The sequence below is a fragment of the Oratosquilla oratoria genome, chromosome 29 (assembly GCF_046742065.1).
Source record: "Oratosquilla oratoria isolate Oo_2021 chromosome 29, ASM4674206v1, whole genome shotgun sequence".
Classification (NCBI taxonomy): domain Eukaryota; kingdom Metazoa; phylum Arthropoda; class Malacostraca; order Stomatopoda; family Squillidae; genus Oratosquilla; species Oratosquilla oratoria.
Window position 1 is genome coordinate 42,596,888 of NC_134805.1, and position 16,573 is coordinate 42,613,460.

A 16,573-nucleotide genomic window follows, 5' to 3' on the forward strand; every position below is an offset into this window, starting at 1 on the left:
CATAATTGTTATGTACACTTATGTCTCTTAATCCAACACTTGCCAACCACCAGTTGTGCAATTACTCTGTCTGTCTGTCTGTCTACATATCTTTGTTTTGTTTGCAGGATCCAGATATGGAAAGCAGTAGTAGTCTTCCAAAACCTTCATTTAGTGGTGTTGTAGTGTTTTTCATGTGGTTCTTGAAATATTTGTTACCATGAAATTGTACATTTCTAAAGTCTGTTTTCTAAAGAGTGATTTATTAATGTAAATAGTTGAAACCTATTTCATGTTTATGATAAATGATGCATTTGTTTTTCAGGCTTTCAGTAAAGTTGTAGAATTGGAGTAACCTGTTTGTGATCTATAATTATTGTTTTAATATGAGCTTAAAAAGAATATATTGTTCATTCATAGTAATTCAGATATATATTTTATAGGTGAACCTAAGTGTTGTCAATAAAAGTGCAGTATGTCCAGATATACAGGCTACTTTAGGCATTTATTAATCATTGCATACAGAGCTACATAGAAATTATAATCATCAAATTTGTCATACACAGATTTTATTCCTTTTAAAAAGGTACTGTGATAGAGATGAATAAGACAATAATTTTTAGAGAGTAGTTTTTCAATTGGAAATTCACTTTTAAAGAAATTCTGACATGGGGAATGTATTAGTATGATCAGAGTTGATACTTTTAACATTTCCATACCTAGTATAGTATGTTTTGTTTCATGTATGAATATGATTCCTTTATTACTCTCTTGTTAATATGTACTGATGTTTCTTATACCATGAGGTATGTTTTGCCTATATAAAAGAAGTGTACATAAGGAAGTGTGTGTTGCAACTTCTTTTAAATAGGTTGATCCCATGAAATATTTTTCCATGGTTAGCATGTGATCTCGACATTTTTACCTGAGAATACTTAGTTATATGACACAGAAAAATTTGTTCTTAATGGATTATTTAGATTTACAAGTCATGACTGGTCTTAGTATAGGTTGTGGTAATTATTAGGATGAGATCTTTATCAATAGCCAACAATCATAAGTATTGTATGTGCACATCTATATAACTGTAAATAAGACGTGAGGAAAAGCATAATAGGTTATAAGAAAGTTGAAGCATTATGTGTCTGACACAATATCTAAGTTTTCCTTTAGTTGAATTTAGCTTGATACAGAGTATATCATCTCTAATTTAACTACTTCTGAGGCCTGCAATTTCCTAATATGTATATTCAGCAGGAAACTGTACTGAGTAGTTGCTAATGTATATGGCTGCTCATTACATGCAGTATTCCATTGTATAATATGTACTATATCAAGAATAAATTGTAATAAGCTGCATATTCTTAATGTATCATAATAATGAGGTAGGTACCAAAATTTCTTCAGACCAAAGTGTTTATAAGTACGTGAGCATATCATGTCTGTCTGTATAGAAAGAATCTGTGCCCTTAAATGTGGACCACTGGCCAGTTAAGGAGAGAGTGACTTTGAAAAAAATTGTTACAAAGGTATTGGTCAGCTGTGAAGTGTATATAATCTGTAAAGTACACTTGAATGTGTTTCATATAATAATTACTTGATGGATATTCCTGTACAGTCCCTAGAAATTAAATTTTGTTTCTTTTTGTTTAAGAACTGCCTTAACATTTACATTAACAGTCATATTGAACTGAAACTACTTTTATTTCATAGTCACTTGATGTCCACTTAATGTTAATTACCCTTATCAGTAAGCTATATGGATCATTGTAACAAAGTAAATAAAAATCACTTGTCATGCAAGTTTTATTACCAGTCTAAGCCATTAATATATAAATTTTCACAAATATGGCTGAATTGGTTCTTTTCCAATAGAAGGGTTTGTCCATTCAATTTCATTACTGGATGTTTCTTTAATTCATGGTTTACTGGAATGATTAATAGTGATGGTTTTTGAAGGGAAACTATCATTCTATCATTTCTAAACCAATATTCTAGTTTGTTCAAGTAGGCTTGGGTATTCTTAGCCTGTTTAAACAAACTAGAATGATGACTTTGAAACAATGGAATCCAGGAAAGAAAAGTAGACTGGACTGATTTGGGATTTGCTGAAGGATGAAATGAGTAGCTGGGGTAAAAAGGCATTAGGAAAGAGGGGGATGCCTATTGTGGAAGGAAGGGAGAATACAGAAGATAGGGGTGAGTGGAGAATGTGTATGGATGATACTGTGATGCATCATCTATAACACTATGGTTCACACTACCTTACCGATTTATATACCAAAGGCTTCTTCTCCCTTATATGGGAGGTAGTCAGTCACTGGCCACACCACCCATATTCACCAAATACACAACAGCTAGAGAAGAGAAGACACAACACAATGGTGGTCTCATTGCATTAATACAGAACAGCATACCCTTCTCCAACAAATCAAAAGAAATTAAGTAGATACTAACAGAAAACACAGCTGAAATAATCACAGTCCAAACACAGATAAAGGAAGTCACTCACAAGACAAATATTTATACACCACCTACCACATTAACACCCTGGTGCTATGTTCCTCAATTCCAATCTCTGAAGTAGCTAAGAAATCACATACTGGCAGGTGACATGAATGCATGCAACCCAACTTGGCTAAACACACAGACACCGGACTAAAGAGGAAACAAAATACTTGAGTAAGTCCCCAACCTAAACACATTTCCCTTCAAACTCAAATAATATAAGAGACCTTCGATGTTGACTAGTTTCCATTTATTGACAGAGATGTGGATGAAATAGCAGTAGCCATTCAGGAAGCTAGCAAGAGATAACCTCTCATGGCGCTGTGGTTAGAGCTCTGGCCTGCCACTACGGAGGTCCGGGTTCGATCCTCGCCCGGGGCTGAAATAATATCAGTATCGCAGCGCTGAGGGGTGTTACTCCAACTCTCGTGGGCGGGGAGTTGGGGGTGTGTGTGTGTGCAAGGTCATAGCATTACCCATAGATCGGACCTACGAGCTCTGAGCTCTCTTCCAGGAGGGAAATAGCTGTCGATCACGAGTCCAACACGTGATCCAAAGACCAAGTGAATAAGAAAAAACTAAAAGCAAACAAAATCTAACAGAGCAAAAAGAATTGGTACAATAATTAAACAAGAACATCTCAAAACTAATAAAGGTGCAAGACAATATGAAAAAATAGCTGGAACATGTGATGCAATTAAACATCTTACAAAAGAAGATCAAAGTACCACAGACTGGGTTTATACATATCTGTACCAGCATCTGCGAAACCATTCATGCATAATCCATATAGCTTAGTCTACAGTATGTAGCAAAGGTAATTAGATTATCATCTCTCCCTTAAAGACGAGGACAGTGGCTGAATTGAGAAGAAATGCAATTGGAAAGATTGTTTAGGCCTATGGTTAGTGTCAATAGTAGTATGTAATAAAATGAGCAGGTCCTCAAGAAGCTAAAGTTAAGATAGCACTAAAACCCACTTGATTTCATTGATCCTGAAACCTTTTAATTTTCTTTCCAGAAATAGCTTCTCAAATTACTATTTCATTTGTCACTGCTTCCCTTGTAGCTGAGGGATCTTTTTCTTTTGATTTTCCAATTAGTACATCATATGCATTATTTAATTTTTTTTTCTTTTTTTTTTTTTTGGTTATCAGCATATTCCTTTTTATTTCTCAAAGACATGAATAATCTAGGTAAAGTTCAATGAATTTGGTTCAGAAATACTTCTCTGCTTCATCTTGATTTATACCCACCATATCTTCATAATGCTGCTGAGTGATGCACTGAAGGTTATAGGCCAGAGGTGCCCACACACACTCAGATTGGCTGGAACCAGTGTATGATATGTGTAGTTTGTATAGTTGTAGTTGTGGTAATTGTATATGTACTGCATAGAAGTAACATATGTACCTTAGCCACAGGAAACAGTCAAACCGAGTCCCCAGAGACTTGTTTTCCCCAACAGTCAAGAAACCAGTTCCTGTCAATCAGGAGCTCGGGTCACATTAGGTCAAGCAGAAATTTCCACCCAGAGGGATGCACAAAAGGAAGAAGAATGCACAGTAGTGCCAGAAAACAAGGAATCAAGACTATGGAAAATAAGAAGGAACAGTAGACAGGTTTGCAGTGGATTAATTGTAAGCCTGCACACACACTTGATAAACAAAAGGCTCAAGTTTGGGCAAATAGGATATCTAGGAAGAAAGCACCATCTGGAAACCGTGTGCACACAAGGTCAAAACAAGTGTGAGAGCAAATCAGTCTCAGAGCATAGCAGTCTCGTTCGTTTTGTGATTGCTCGTTGTGCAGACTTGTATCGTGCTTGCAGCTGCACGACTCCCCTTGGCTTGTGCGAGCAACACAGGGATAGTTGCGATGTCTTCTTTGAGGAAAAGAATCATCTTTGATGACTCAGAGGACAAGGAAGCAGTAGTCAATCTACCAAAGACAAAGATCAGTAAAGGTCTTGTACTTTCAGACAGTGATCAGTGCTTTATGAACCTCGAGGACGGAGCCAACAACGATGACGGAAGGAGTGTAGTGTTCTGGTATGGACAACCAAGGAAGAAATCAAACTCTTGACTACACAGTAATCTTTATCTCTTAATCACCGAATCAGGTGAGAATATGGTAAGCCTGAAATCTGGAGTTGGAGGTCCTCAACTGATACTAGGAGGAAGAAGGTCTTGGAGTTAGAGGCGAGTTGTTGCTGCGGTGATTGGTGAGGCTGTTCTGATCTCGGTAAATAATATAAATAAATATTAACGACAGGTAAGTGAGGAAGTGTGGGAGCAGGAGGGGGTGAAAGGTGAAGGTAAAGGTTAGAAAGTGAAAGAAGTGTAAGTGTAATAGTGTGGGGTGGACCCACTTGCATGGTGAGTTTTCTTTATGTGTTAAGGTCACCCTATCTATTCTATAGTCATAGAATTACCTATCTAGCTAATCAATAACATATATATAGATAATGAAGGGAGGACTTGTTTTCTGCTGTACATTTTTATGACTTTAAGTTTGGAACGTGATTTTAATATAATGATGTTATCTATTAAATTAATACAAGTTCTTCCTTCATTTTGCAAATAGTATAATAAACATTGACATAAGACATGAGTTGGGAGCAGGTGTGGCTCTGTATTGGCAGTGTGCCTTGAGTGTTAATACAATTTTTTCCTTTATATAGGTTATTATTTTTTATTGATTTTAATCTAATTAGTATGCACACCTGCTTCCATTTATTTAGTAAATATATATATATAGTTTTTATTTTATTTTTATTTTTTATTTATTTATTTATTTATTTATTTATTTATTTTGTAAGGGAGGTTACGTTTCTTAATATTGGTTAATGTGCCATATGAATTCTAATGCTAGTGTGTTGTGTAAGTATTACACACGTATCCTGTGGATGCGTGTGTTTAAGCGAGGCAATGTGCCTTGTGTGATATCTTAATATTAGTTAGACGTTACATTTTATATACGTAACCTTCCTTTTTTTTTTTTTTTTTTTTTTTTTTTTGATTAGCTAGGGGCCATGTCTGAGGCGGAAGGGCTGGATTTTAGCCTAGTATAGTTTTTAATCTGGGCCAGTTTTTGTGGTCTTTTGTTTTTTTAGATGATTGAGGAGGTGGGGGTATTAAGTCATGTTCTAATATGTTGTTCCATGCTTTGCTGCTAAGTCTAATTAGTCTGGAGTGTATTGTTTCTATGTTTGCTGTTTTGTGGAGTTGTTCTTGTGTTTCTAGGTATGGTGGTTTATGTTTTAGTATGTTTCTTTTTGTTTTGTTTTGTAAGGTTTGCATGTGTTTGAGGTCTGTGTGTGTACTGGTAACTGTGATTATTGGGGGGTATTCTAGTTGTGGTCGTGCTAGTGTTTTGTAAAGTTTTATTTGTGTTTTTGTTTTTAGTCCTCTGAAGCGTCTTAGTCTGTTAAGTGTGTTTTTTGTGTTTTGTATTCTGTTTTTGATGTGGTGTTTTATTCCTTGTGAGTTGATGGTGAGGCCTAGGATATGTGCTTGTCTATTGTATGGTATTATGTTGTTGTTTATTTTTATTGGTGTTGGATTGTGTGGTGAGATGGCTAGTAATTGGACTTTGTTTGTGTTTGTGGATAGTTTCCATTGTTTTTCGTATGTGTTGATTTTGTCAATTTCATGTTCTGTCTTTCTGGCAAGCATGTGTTTTCCTGTAGTGTTAGGGTATGTGATTATTTGTGTGACGTCGTCTGCGTATTGTATAGTGTAGCTTCCGTGTGAGGGTGGTGGTATGTCTGATGTGTATAGGTTAAACAGTGTTGGGGAGAGAACGCTTCCTTGTGGAACTCCGCTATGGAGAGGGAAGGCTGGTCCTATGTAATGGTTTATTTTGATTTTTGCTGTTCTGTTGTCTAGGAAGCTACACAATGTTTTTGTGATGGTGTCTGGAAGGTGTGTTTGGAGTATTTTGTATTTAAGGCCTTCGTGCCAAACTTTGTCGAAGGCCTTGGATATGTCACGTGATATTATGGTGCATGCATGTTTGTGTCTTTGTGCGTCTGCAATTGTTTCATATAAGATGGCTAGTGCTGTGTGTGTTCCTTTGCCAGGTGTGAATCCATGTTGGTTAGGGTTGAGCATGTCATGTTCGTGTAAGTGTGCCATGAGTCTGTTTGTGATTAGTCTTTCATATATTTTTCCGGGTGTTTCTAGGAGTGATATGGGTCTGTAGTTTTGTATTTGTGTGGTGTTTTTATTTTGTTTCGGTATGAATGTGATGATTGAGTTTTTGAATTTTTGTGGGAAGTATCCTAAGCTAAGTGTTTCGATGTATATGTCTGTGAGTAGTTGTATTGTTATGTTTGGTAGGTGTGCGAGTATTTGTTTCGTTATGCCTGATTGTCCTGGAGCTTTGTTTTTGGTGTGTGTGTTTGATTATGTTTTTAACGTCTTCTAGTTGTATGGGTTGTCCGATGTAGTTGTCAGTGTCTAGTCTGTCTAAGTTCATGTTTGCGTAAGGTTGTGTTTGGTGGTAATATTGTGTTATGTGTGTGAGAATTTTGGTTTCGTGGTTTGCTGATCTCGGTTGGCAAGAGGCCACCCTTATAAACCCCGTGGCAGGATCACAGATGGGTCCCATTGTAACTTCTAGTATTCTGATTGGCTGTCTTCCCTTTGCCTGTGGTCCGCGTGAGCGAGCTGTGAGCCTTGACGAATGGATACACCTCCCCTCCCGTTGGTGACGTCATCAGTCTGGGTTGGACGGGCCAGGGAAGCAGACATCTCCGGTGTGACTGGCATCGGTGGATGAGAACGTCACCACAGGAGCACCACTGAGGACGCATGCATCGACCCCACCAAGGCAGATGGCAGCGTCCCTCCCAACCCTGATTAGCAGCGACAACGCCAATGGAGACGACAGATGGTTAGCGGTCAGAGCTGCCAAAAAGCAATGCGCCCTTCGAGCAATTGGTCTCCCGAAGTTCAAGCTCGGGGAGTCCAGCGGCCACACCAGCCAATACCATCAGTGAGACAATGCTGGACTAAATATGGCCATCAGGCCAAACCTGAAAGGGAAATGTATGCTCACCCCCAAGGATGATGAGAACACATAAAGTAAGCGTGTTCTCACATAGGGTCCCACCCCGAAGCTGGTGCTGCAGGACTTCAATGATAAGCGTACTAAGGGTATCATCCAACGCTTTCTAGTGGATATGTCCCTGGAAGCAGTGAGGGATCCCACCAGCGTCCTCAGGGCGAAGCGTCTCCGCAATACGCGGGACAAAAATACAATCTGCCAGGTTCTGGTAGAGCTTGAGGGGCCCTTACCGAAAAAAAATAAACTTAGGAGCATGGTGAAAATACACTTCATGACCGAGAGCCAATACGGTGCTACAAGTGCCAGCGGTACAACCACTTGCAGAGTTGCTACCCCAACACCACGGGGTGCAGAGTGTACAGCCTAGCACACGCAACGGAGGCGTGCATCAAGAGGCATAGGGCAAACCAGGCGACCGCGGCTTGGTGCTCCAATTACCTCAAGAAGCATCATGCGTGGCACCCTTGCTGCCCAGAACGCCTCCGACGGCTCCCTGGTCACAGGCAGAACCTGCAAGGTGAAGGGCGGACCGGGTACCCCCAGCAGCAGCAGCCCCGATTCGTGCCTGATCCTCACCCTCACACCCGGCTTCGGGGCAGGCATATAACCCACGCCAAGGTTTCGAGGATCTACCCCATCCTCCCCCAACCCACGAATTTGGCCCAAAACCATCAGGTCACCGATTTAACCCAAACTTGCCCCATAGGAAGAGTTATGCATAGTGGTCTGCAAAGTAGACATGAGGAACATAGACCTAAGGGTGTGTGCATGGTGACTATCTAAAATTGAGTCTTTACTCTTTTTTTTCGAATTTCTGCCACTGGTGCTCGTACCTTTGGCCTAAGTGGTGTCCAAATGCAATTCACAGGAGGCTTCGTGGTCCCTTACTTGTGTGTGAGATGATTGAACAATCGGATTAAGTGACCAAAATGACCCCAGAAAAAAAAGAAAAAAAAAATCCAGAGGGGGTATCCCACTAATTTTGCCAAATATTGTCAGGTTACCGATTTGGCTCAAATTTGCCACAAAAGGAAGAGGGTCGTACACAGTAGTCTGCGAGATAGACGTGAGAAACATGGACCAAAGAGTTTGTGCGTGGCGACCACCCAAATCTGATCTTTTTCTCAGTTTTTTTTTCACATTTCCGCCTCTGGCGCCCCTACCTTTGGCCTGAGTGGTGACCAAGTGTAATCCACAGGAGGCCTCATAGCCCCTGGCCTGTGAGATGATGGCTTAATTGGAGGAAGTGACCAAAATTACCCCAGAATAAAAAAAAAAAAATCTAAAGGAGGTAACCAACGAATGTGAAACATCAGTGAAAAGGCTCAAATTTGGAAGGTCGCCAGGCATGCGCTCTTGGGCCCAGGCTCCTCACGTCTACCTCGCAGTGCACTGTGCCTGATTCTTCACCTCTGGGGTAAGTTTGGGCCAAATCAGTGAGCTGGGATTTTTTCGTTTTGGGATCCTTTTGGTCACCTGCTCCGATTGGGTCACCATCTCACCCACAGGTCGAGGGCCACCAGGCCTCCTGTCCACACCTGGACACCGCTGAGGCCAAAACTACTGGCGTGAGATGCGGATAATTAGTCTTTCGTGCAAGACGGTATCAAAAGCCTTCCCAAAGTCCAAATATGTTAAATCTATCTTTTGTCGTAATTTGAGATGACTGCTGTAGAATTCGAGTAGGTTAGTCACACAAGAATGTTTCCGTCTGAATCCATGCTGGCTATCATTTATTAAACAGTTGCTTTTTAAAAGACGTTCGATAGCATCTCTGATGATAGTTTACATCCTTTTTCCTATGATTGAGGTTAACCCCTTCCATACGGTGCCGCATACGTAGGCGGCATGAGGAGCAAGTGTATACGCGAGGCTGCCATATTGGCGTCTTGATTATATTTATTATAGTTGCCCCTGCGTAATGACATACTCTCTAAACCAGTGGTTCCCAAACTTTTTTTTGTCATTTCCCTCTGCACCCAGGTCAACCATCCAGATTTCCCCCTTCGTGTGTAGCAGGGAAAGAGTAGTTGAAATACACTGTGACTATTTACTAATTTATTTTTCAAATGTACAGATATACTGATAAACAGGCATTCTCTCTATCTCTCTCTCTCTCTCTCTCTCTCTCTCTCTCTCTCAGACATGAGAAAATCCATCAGAGATTTTTTTTAGTTAGTAGGTAGTGTAATTATTTCCCCCTGGTAGCTTCAAATTTCCCCCAGTTTGGGAACCACTGCTCTAAACTGTCTTCATCATCTGCGTAGAGCTGATGGCCAGGGGTAGATGCTGCTGTTTGGCCCCCAACTCTTGGGGTTGGGGGGTGGTCCCACGACGTAGACGTTGCAGCTCCAGGACCTTCATAGACAGTCAGACAAAACTCATAATGCATAGTCTCAAGCACTCATCTGCCTGTGGCCCTGATAACATAAGCAACATCCACCTAAAACACATTGGACCACAAGGTATACACGCACTCACAAACATTGCAAACTACAGCTATTCACACAACACTATACCCGACATCTGGAAGCATGGTAAAATAATCACCATCCCAAAACCGAACAAAGACCCAACAATCCCATCATCGCACCGCCCAATCACACTTCTCTGCACCCCCTCTAAAGTCATTGAACGCCTAATACTTAAACTTGTCACACCATATATTCCCCTTGCTGACTCACAACACGGTTTTAGGCCACTACACTCCACAAACACTCTTCTGACAAACCTCACACAAAGAATTTTTGATGGCATCAATTCAGATAGGCCCCACCACAGAACACTTCTTATAACATTGGACATTAGTAAAGCTTTTGATGCTATCCCCCGCCACAACCTAACAAATAAAATATATAACACAGACATGCACAATAACACCAAAAGATGGCTGGCCAATTATCTGGCAGGCAGGAATGCTCATGTGTCATATAATGGCCAATCATCGCACATCAGAAACATTAAGAACGGAGTACCGCAGGGCTCAGTTCTATCCCCCACATTATTTAATCTATACATGCATGACTTACCCACGCCAGACACCTCAGAAATACAAATCTCTTCTTACGCAGACGACATAACAATCACATGCACACATCGTAACACAGACAAAGCTGCAGAAATAATCCAGCCTTACCTTGACACACTCAACACATGGTTCATCACAAACAGACTCAAAATAGCTCCAACCAAATCTACAGCAACACTTCTCACCAACTGGACAAAAGAACACAAATACATACCTCATCTCTACATCAACAACACTCTAATACCACACACAAACACACCGAAAATTCTTGGTGTAACATACGATACATCCATGTCTTTCAAACAACACCTCACAAACATAAAAAACAAATGCACACCTAGACTTAACGCACTTAAGTCAATCACTGGAACAACATTTGGACAAAACAAAGAAACTAATATAACAATATACAAACAATGTATACGCTCAGTGATGAATTATGCGAGTCCTGCATGGGCTCCTAATCTCAGTGAGACACACCACAACACCCTTCAAATCATACAAAACAAAGCCCTAAAAACAATTACAGGCTGCACAAATACATCACCTACAGACCATTTACACCATGAAACAAAAGTCCTCAAAGTCAAGGAACACCTCGACATGAGAGGCACACAAACACTTGCTGCAGCCACCACAAACACATCACACCCGTTACACTACATAGCAGAACACCCACACACACCAAGAAACATTAAAACTACACCCAAAGACCTTTATTACACAAAGATACTCTCTTCTCTTCCTCCACAACCACCAAATACCAGCCTCCGGAAACATATTCATAATCATATCACTCACCGCTCCATTAACACACTGAAAGACAACACACTGCTGCATGCCAGACCCCCTGATATCCACCCTTCTGAATCCTCTCTCCCACGTAAGGACAGAGTCCACTTGGCCAGACTGCGATGCGGTCACCACCCAGCACTTCTAAGCTACCAGAGGAGGCTGGACGACCGTGTTGTGAACAGCTGCCCAGGATGTAACACTTCACCCCATACCATACAACACATAATGGAAGACTGCATTATACACAATCATGCACGCAAACAACACAACATACACTCTATAAAGGATTTGTGGGAAAACCCAGTCTCGGCTGTGGCCTTCCTTGGGGAGACGGGACTGCTCGGACAGACAGTCTAGGGAACGACAACAACAACAACAACAACCGTCTTCATCACATTTTCTATGGTTATCAATATTCACGGGTGAAAGAGAGAATGATCGATATAAGCGGTGACTATACTTTATGATGCGAGTATTATTACGACACATCGTACATCTGGCAGGTAATGCTGCCCGTGAAATTTTGGTCCGTACTGAAGAGGTCACCTCAACCAACAAAGTTAGGAAAGGAGTTGGAGGTTTAGTTATAGAGATATCTTTATAATATCTTTATGTTTGAGTATTTTATTAGAACAAGACAAAGTTTATGTAAATTTTGTCCAAGTAGTAAATGAACAAAAGGATGGCCCTAAGGTGGGTAACCAAGCAAGATTGCATTTTAGCTACATTGGTTTTAAGTAATATAGTGTTTGATGCAATAATTTAAAGTACAATTACTAATGAATGGGGAAGATTGGAATGGTAGGTTCTAAGGAGAAGGCAGAAGGAAGGAAAGATACTTGCTCTAAGATTTAACTAGTGGAGAATTTGATAAATGGTTTGGTTACAAGTTTGGACTTGAAATATGTATTATGATGGTTGATTTATGAAAATACAGCATTCAGCAAATGTTATGGATCTGTACTCTGTGCAAGTTAAATAACCTATCTAAGATGGTAGATGATCTGCAGGAGGCAATGAATAGTTGAATTTGCCCCCACATTAAATTGACCGAGCTTTCTAGTACAAGTACCGATGAGAATCACAATACAGAGGTATTGAAAGACATTCCCATTATTAATACAAGGATTTCACAGATTGGCAACCTTGTGGTTGATTTTCCAAATGAGAAGTATACCGGTAGTGACATGCTTATATGCTTATGCATGCCTAAACATGTGTAGTGAAGTAATAAGATCAAATTGATAACTGATTAAACTGTAATAAGATACTGGTGCTATTCTAGTAGCACACTAATAAGTTTTTTTCATTAGTATCTTATTTATTTTTTGAAAGATTATTTTTTTCTATGGAATTTCTTTTCAATATAATATTACCAATTATATATAATAATGATGCCATTTTATTCTAAAAATAGGTTAGGTTAAATAGCTGCATTTACGTGTTTCTGGAATATTACAGCACATCCCCAGCAGGGCAACGTTTTTACATAGTGACCCTCCCTGTCCCCTCATGCAGAAAATAGAGAAAACAGGGAGAAATCCCTTTAGGTTGCATAAAAAAAAATCATACACAACCATCCTCCACTCACCCATATACCTGTCTCCATCCTTCCTTGCTCAACAGCCATTCCTATCTTGCTCAAAGACCCTTTCATCCCATCCATTGGTCTCATCCTTGGATGGGGTGAAAGGGTCATGAATGAAAAGATGATAAAATTAAAGATGATGTGATTTTAGGTATTTGTGATAGCAACAAAATAAAAAAAAATTGACTTGCATAAATGCATCAAGTGTATTTGAAGAGAGAAGTGTCACTTCATAAATGCCAAATATTGTTAGGGTTTTCTAATAATTTCAAAAATTAATGTAGAGTCTAATTTATAAGTACCGTCAACAACAGAACTGTAGACATGACCACAACCAATACATTCAGCAATCAATCAATCTGTTGCCCCAGGTCTCTTGTAGGAGACACACAGCTCTTAAGTATCTGGATTGGGCCACCAGGAAGGCTCATAATTCACTCAGGGAAGAAATATTGTGTTGCTGTTTAGGGATTGTTAGTGTGGGGCAATGTGGGATGAAGTGCTCTGTGTCTTTTGTGTGGTGGTTACACATAGGGCAGTTTCATTTTCTGGCCAGGCCTATTCTGTGTTAGTACTGTTCTAATATTAGAAATTGTCCTAAATACCATATTATTTCTGCAGAGGTCTACCATATGCTCTGTCATTTTTTCTATTCTAATTGAATTTACCTCATCAATTACACAAACTTTAGTTGATTGAAGATCTTCCAAAAATGTATGGTTTTTGTGACAAAATGTTTTTTGTTGCATAATGTGTGTATGCTCCCTTTTTTCATTTAATGATGGTAGAAAGATGAGTAGCTGAAGTAAGTGTGGTGTATTAATTTTGTTAAAAAATAGTGCTCTTATTATTTATATGTGGCAATATCTTTTGAACAAAAAGAAATAGTTTATTTGAAAAATATCTTTAAAAAACAAAAATTAAAAAGTGAAAATACTTGCATGCAAATTTTTCATCTTTTACCTAGATTATGAGAAATGAGGAGGTGAGGAGGAGAACAGGGGTGGAAAGGGAGTTGGGAGATAGGGTTGATGAATGAGTATTAGGATGGTTTGGACACATGGAAAGAATGAGTGAAGAAAGACTAGTAAAAGAGGTATGAAAGGCAGATGTGGAGGGAGTGAACATTAGGGGACGTCCTAGGATAAGGTGGATGGATGGGGTGAAGGGGGCTTTGGGGAAGAGGGGAATGTCTGTTGAGGAAGGACGGGAGAGGACAGAAGACAGGGGTGAATGGAGAATGGTTGTATATGGATGATGTTGTGGGTGAAGTAGTATGTGTGAGCAGTGAGGCAGTATGTGTGAGCAAAATTTGACGCAGCCCAAAGGGATTTCTCCCCGTCTTCTCCTTTTATGCATGGGGGGACAGAGAGGGGGGTCGCCGATTTAATGAAGCGGCCTTGCTGTGGATGTGCTGTGTCTTGTGACACTGCTTCTGACCCAGGGCAGTGGACAAGGTGCAGGGATGACCCGTCATCCGGGAGGTGCTAAGATGAGAGGGAGGGTGGAGGGGTGTAGAGTGTATTCAGGGATGGAATGGGTGAGAATGATTTTATGCCTTTTCCTTTTTGGCTACCTCCTTTGTAAGGGGGAAAAAGCCTGGGTATATGTTAGGTCGGGTTTGAGTAAGGTAATTTATTTCTTACCCAAAAATGAAAGGAATCAGTATTTTGATTTCATTCATGCAATTCTGGTGATATTTCACTCATTCTTCCTGCCAACCCTGGGGGTTGGGGTGCAGGGCTACACTGTGAGGACATAATGCGGAACTATAGGCACACAGTGAATGCTTTTAAAAGTCTAATGTGTTTTCCTGGGGGTATCCCTGGTCCTATGATGTTTCATGTGATTCCAGTGATGTTGATATTCATTAAGATTGCAAACCATTTATCTGGACACTCCTCTTCCCATAACCCAAATATGTCTGTTCTTTGGAGTCTACCCCAGCCTCTGTGGAGGTGTGGGGGGGAAACATAAGGGAGAGTCTTGTATTTATTTGATTGTAGTACAGTATACAGGAAAGGAACAACGCTCATTAGGTCCCATCTCCTACTCTCCAATTTTATCATACCTAGCCTCAAGTTCATGTACATTTCCAACTTAATGTATATCATTAATTTCCAATTATATTTAGATTTGAATTCATGTATTGTTTGAGCTTGGGCTACATCACCTTCTAAGCTATTCCACATATATATATATATATACATCTCTCTTCACATCCTTTATCAATTTACTTCCATGACCTCTTAATTAAAGCCCTCTCATCTTTAATCAGATCTCTTATATCAGTGCAATCTATCCCCTTTAATGACCTGAACACTATAATCATGTCATCTCTTTCTCTTTGATCTTTCAAAGTTGGTAGGCCCAGTACTTTAAGTCATTCCTCATGGCTTATCTACCAGACTGAGGACCAGTTTGGTTGCTGGTTGTGTTGCCTTCTCCTTGTCTTTCACTACCATTTTGATGATATGTCTCATAAGTGTACTTCATGTGAATCTTATTTTTCAATCTGAAGAACTGAATTGTCATACAAGAATTCACATGGGTGGTAAGTTTTTATTATGTTCTTGAGTCTCCAGTTATAGTGCTTGGCCCCCAACTTTGAAGAGAACTTGCACAAATGATCTTCATTGGTTTTCCATAAGAATATGAAGATGCATACAAGAGATCACATTGGTTATAAGTCTCATAAATGCATCTAATGTGACTTCATTTTCTCAAGATGGTGATCTGAATCTTCATATGAAAAAGTCACACTAGTGAAAAGCCTCACAAATACACTTGTGTATCTTCATTTTTTCGATTTGGAGATTTGAATTGCCATGTGAGTACCCACTCAGGTGATAATAATATAATAATAATAATCTTTCATTTTGGCACTGAATCAATATACATGAAGTGCGGATAATGGAAAGAACACATAGTTCGAAATAACAATTACAATTGCAGAGGATAACACACAAAAGTATGTACAATTGCCGAGGATAACACAAAAGCATGTAAGCTTATTTCCATTGTTTTCCTCAATGCTTATTTCCATTGTGTGCCTTCTATATGTGAATCTTCATTCTATCTGGGCATTTAAGTAAGCATCTGGAAATTTGCACAAATACTAAACCTTATAATGGTACTCTATGCCAACAGACACTAAGTGCTCAGGATGCAATCACCACACGGAAGACATGTGGCGAGGAGCTTATACCAGTAGGCATATAGTTGCGGCCAAAGCTATCCCCTTTTCCTTGTGTGCTTGAATAGTTGGAGCAAGTAACAGTCGCTTCTGGGAATCAGAGAGAAGTGCAGGACTTAAACCCACAACTAAGTGAATGCAAGAACAGCACATTTCCAATTATGTCACTAGTTATATTACACAGTCTTACACTCTATCACTCCAGATGACTTGACAAAATCTTTTTAAGTAGTCTGTGGGCTAAATGATTGCTGTAGCCCATTTCTTGGGTGTCATGAATCTCCTGCAAGAGAGAATTGAGTAATGGATTGATTGAATGTTACACTAAAATGTCTTAAAAATGTTGAAAAGAGCAAATTCTCGATAGTGATTTATAAGTATTATTGTTTTAATGTAATAAAATTGT

The 16,573-nt window shown here is 39.6% G+C and overlaps 1 protein-coding gene across 3 annotated transcripts in view; it reads left to right on the forward strand.

Annotated features, from left to right (window-relative positions):
- LOC143040754 (voltage-dependent calcium channel subunit alpha-2/delta-1-like) overlaps positions 1–1,777 on the forward strand; it is a 590,989-nt gene extending 589,212 nt beyond the window's left edge. For all 3 annotated transcript variants that reach the window (XM_076212156.1, XM_076212154.1, XM_076212155.1), the window contains one exon: positions 108–1,777. In XM_076212156.1, coding sequence (XP_076068271.1) covers positions 108–203 — 96 coding nt within the window. In that variant the 3' untranslated portion in view covers positions 204–1,777. The remainder of the gene's footprint in view (positions 1–107) is intronic.
- The last annotated feature ends 14,796 nt before the right edge of the window (positions 1,778–16,573 follow it).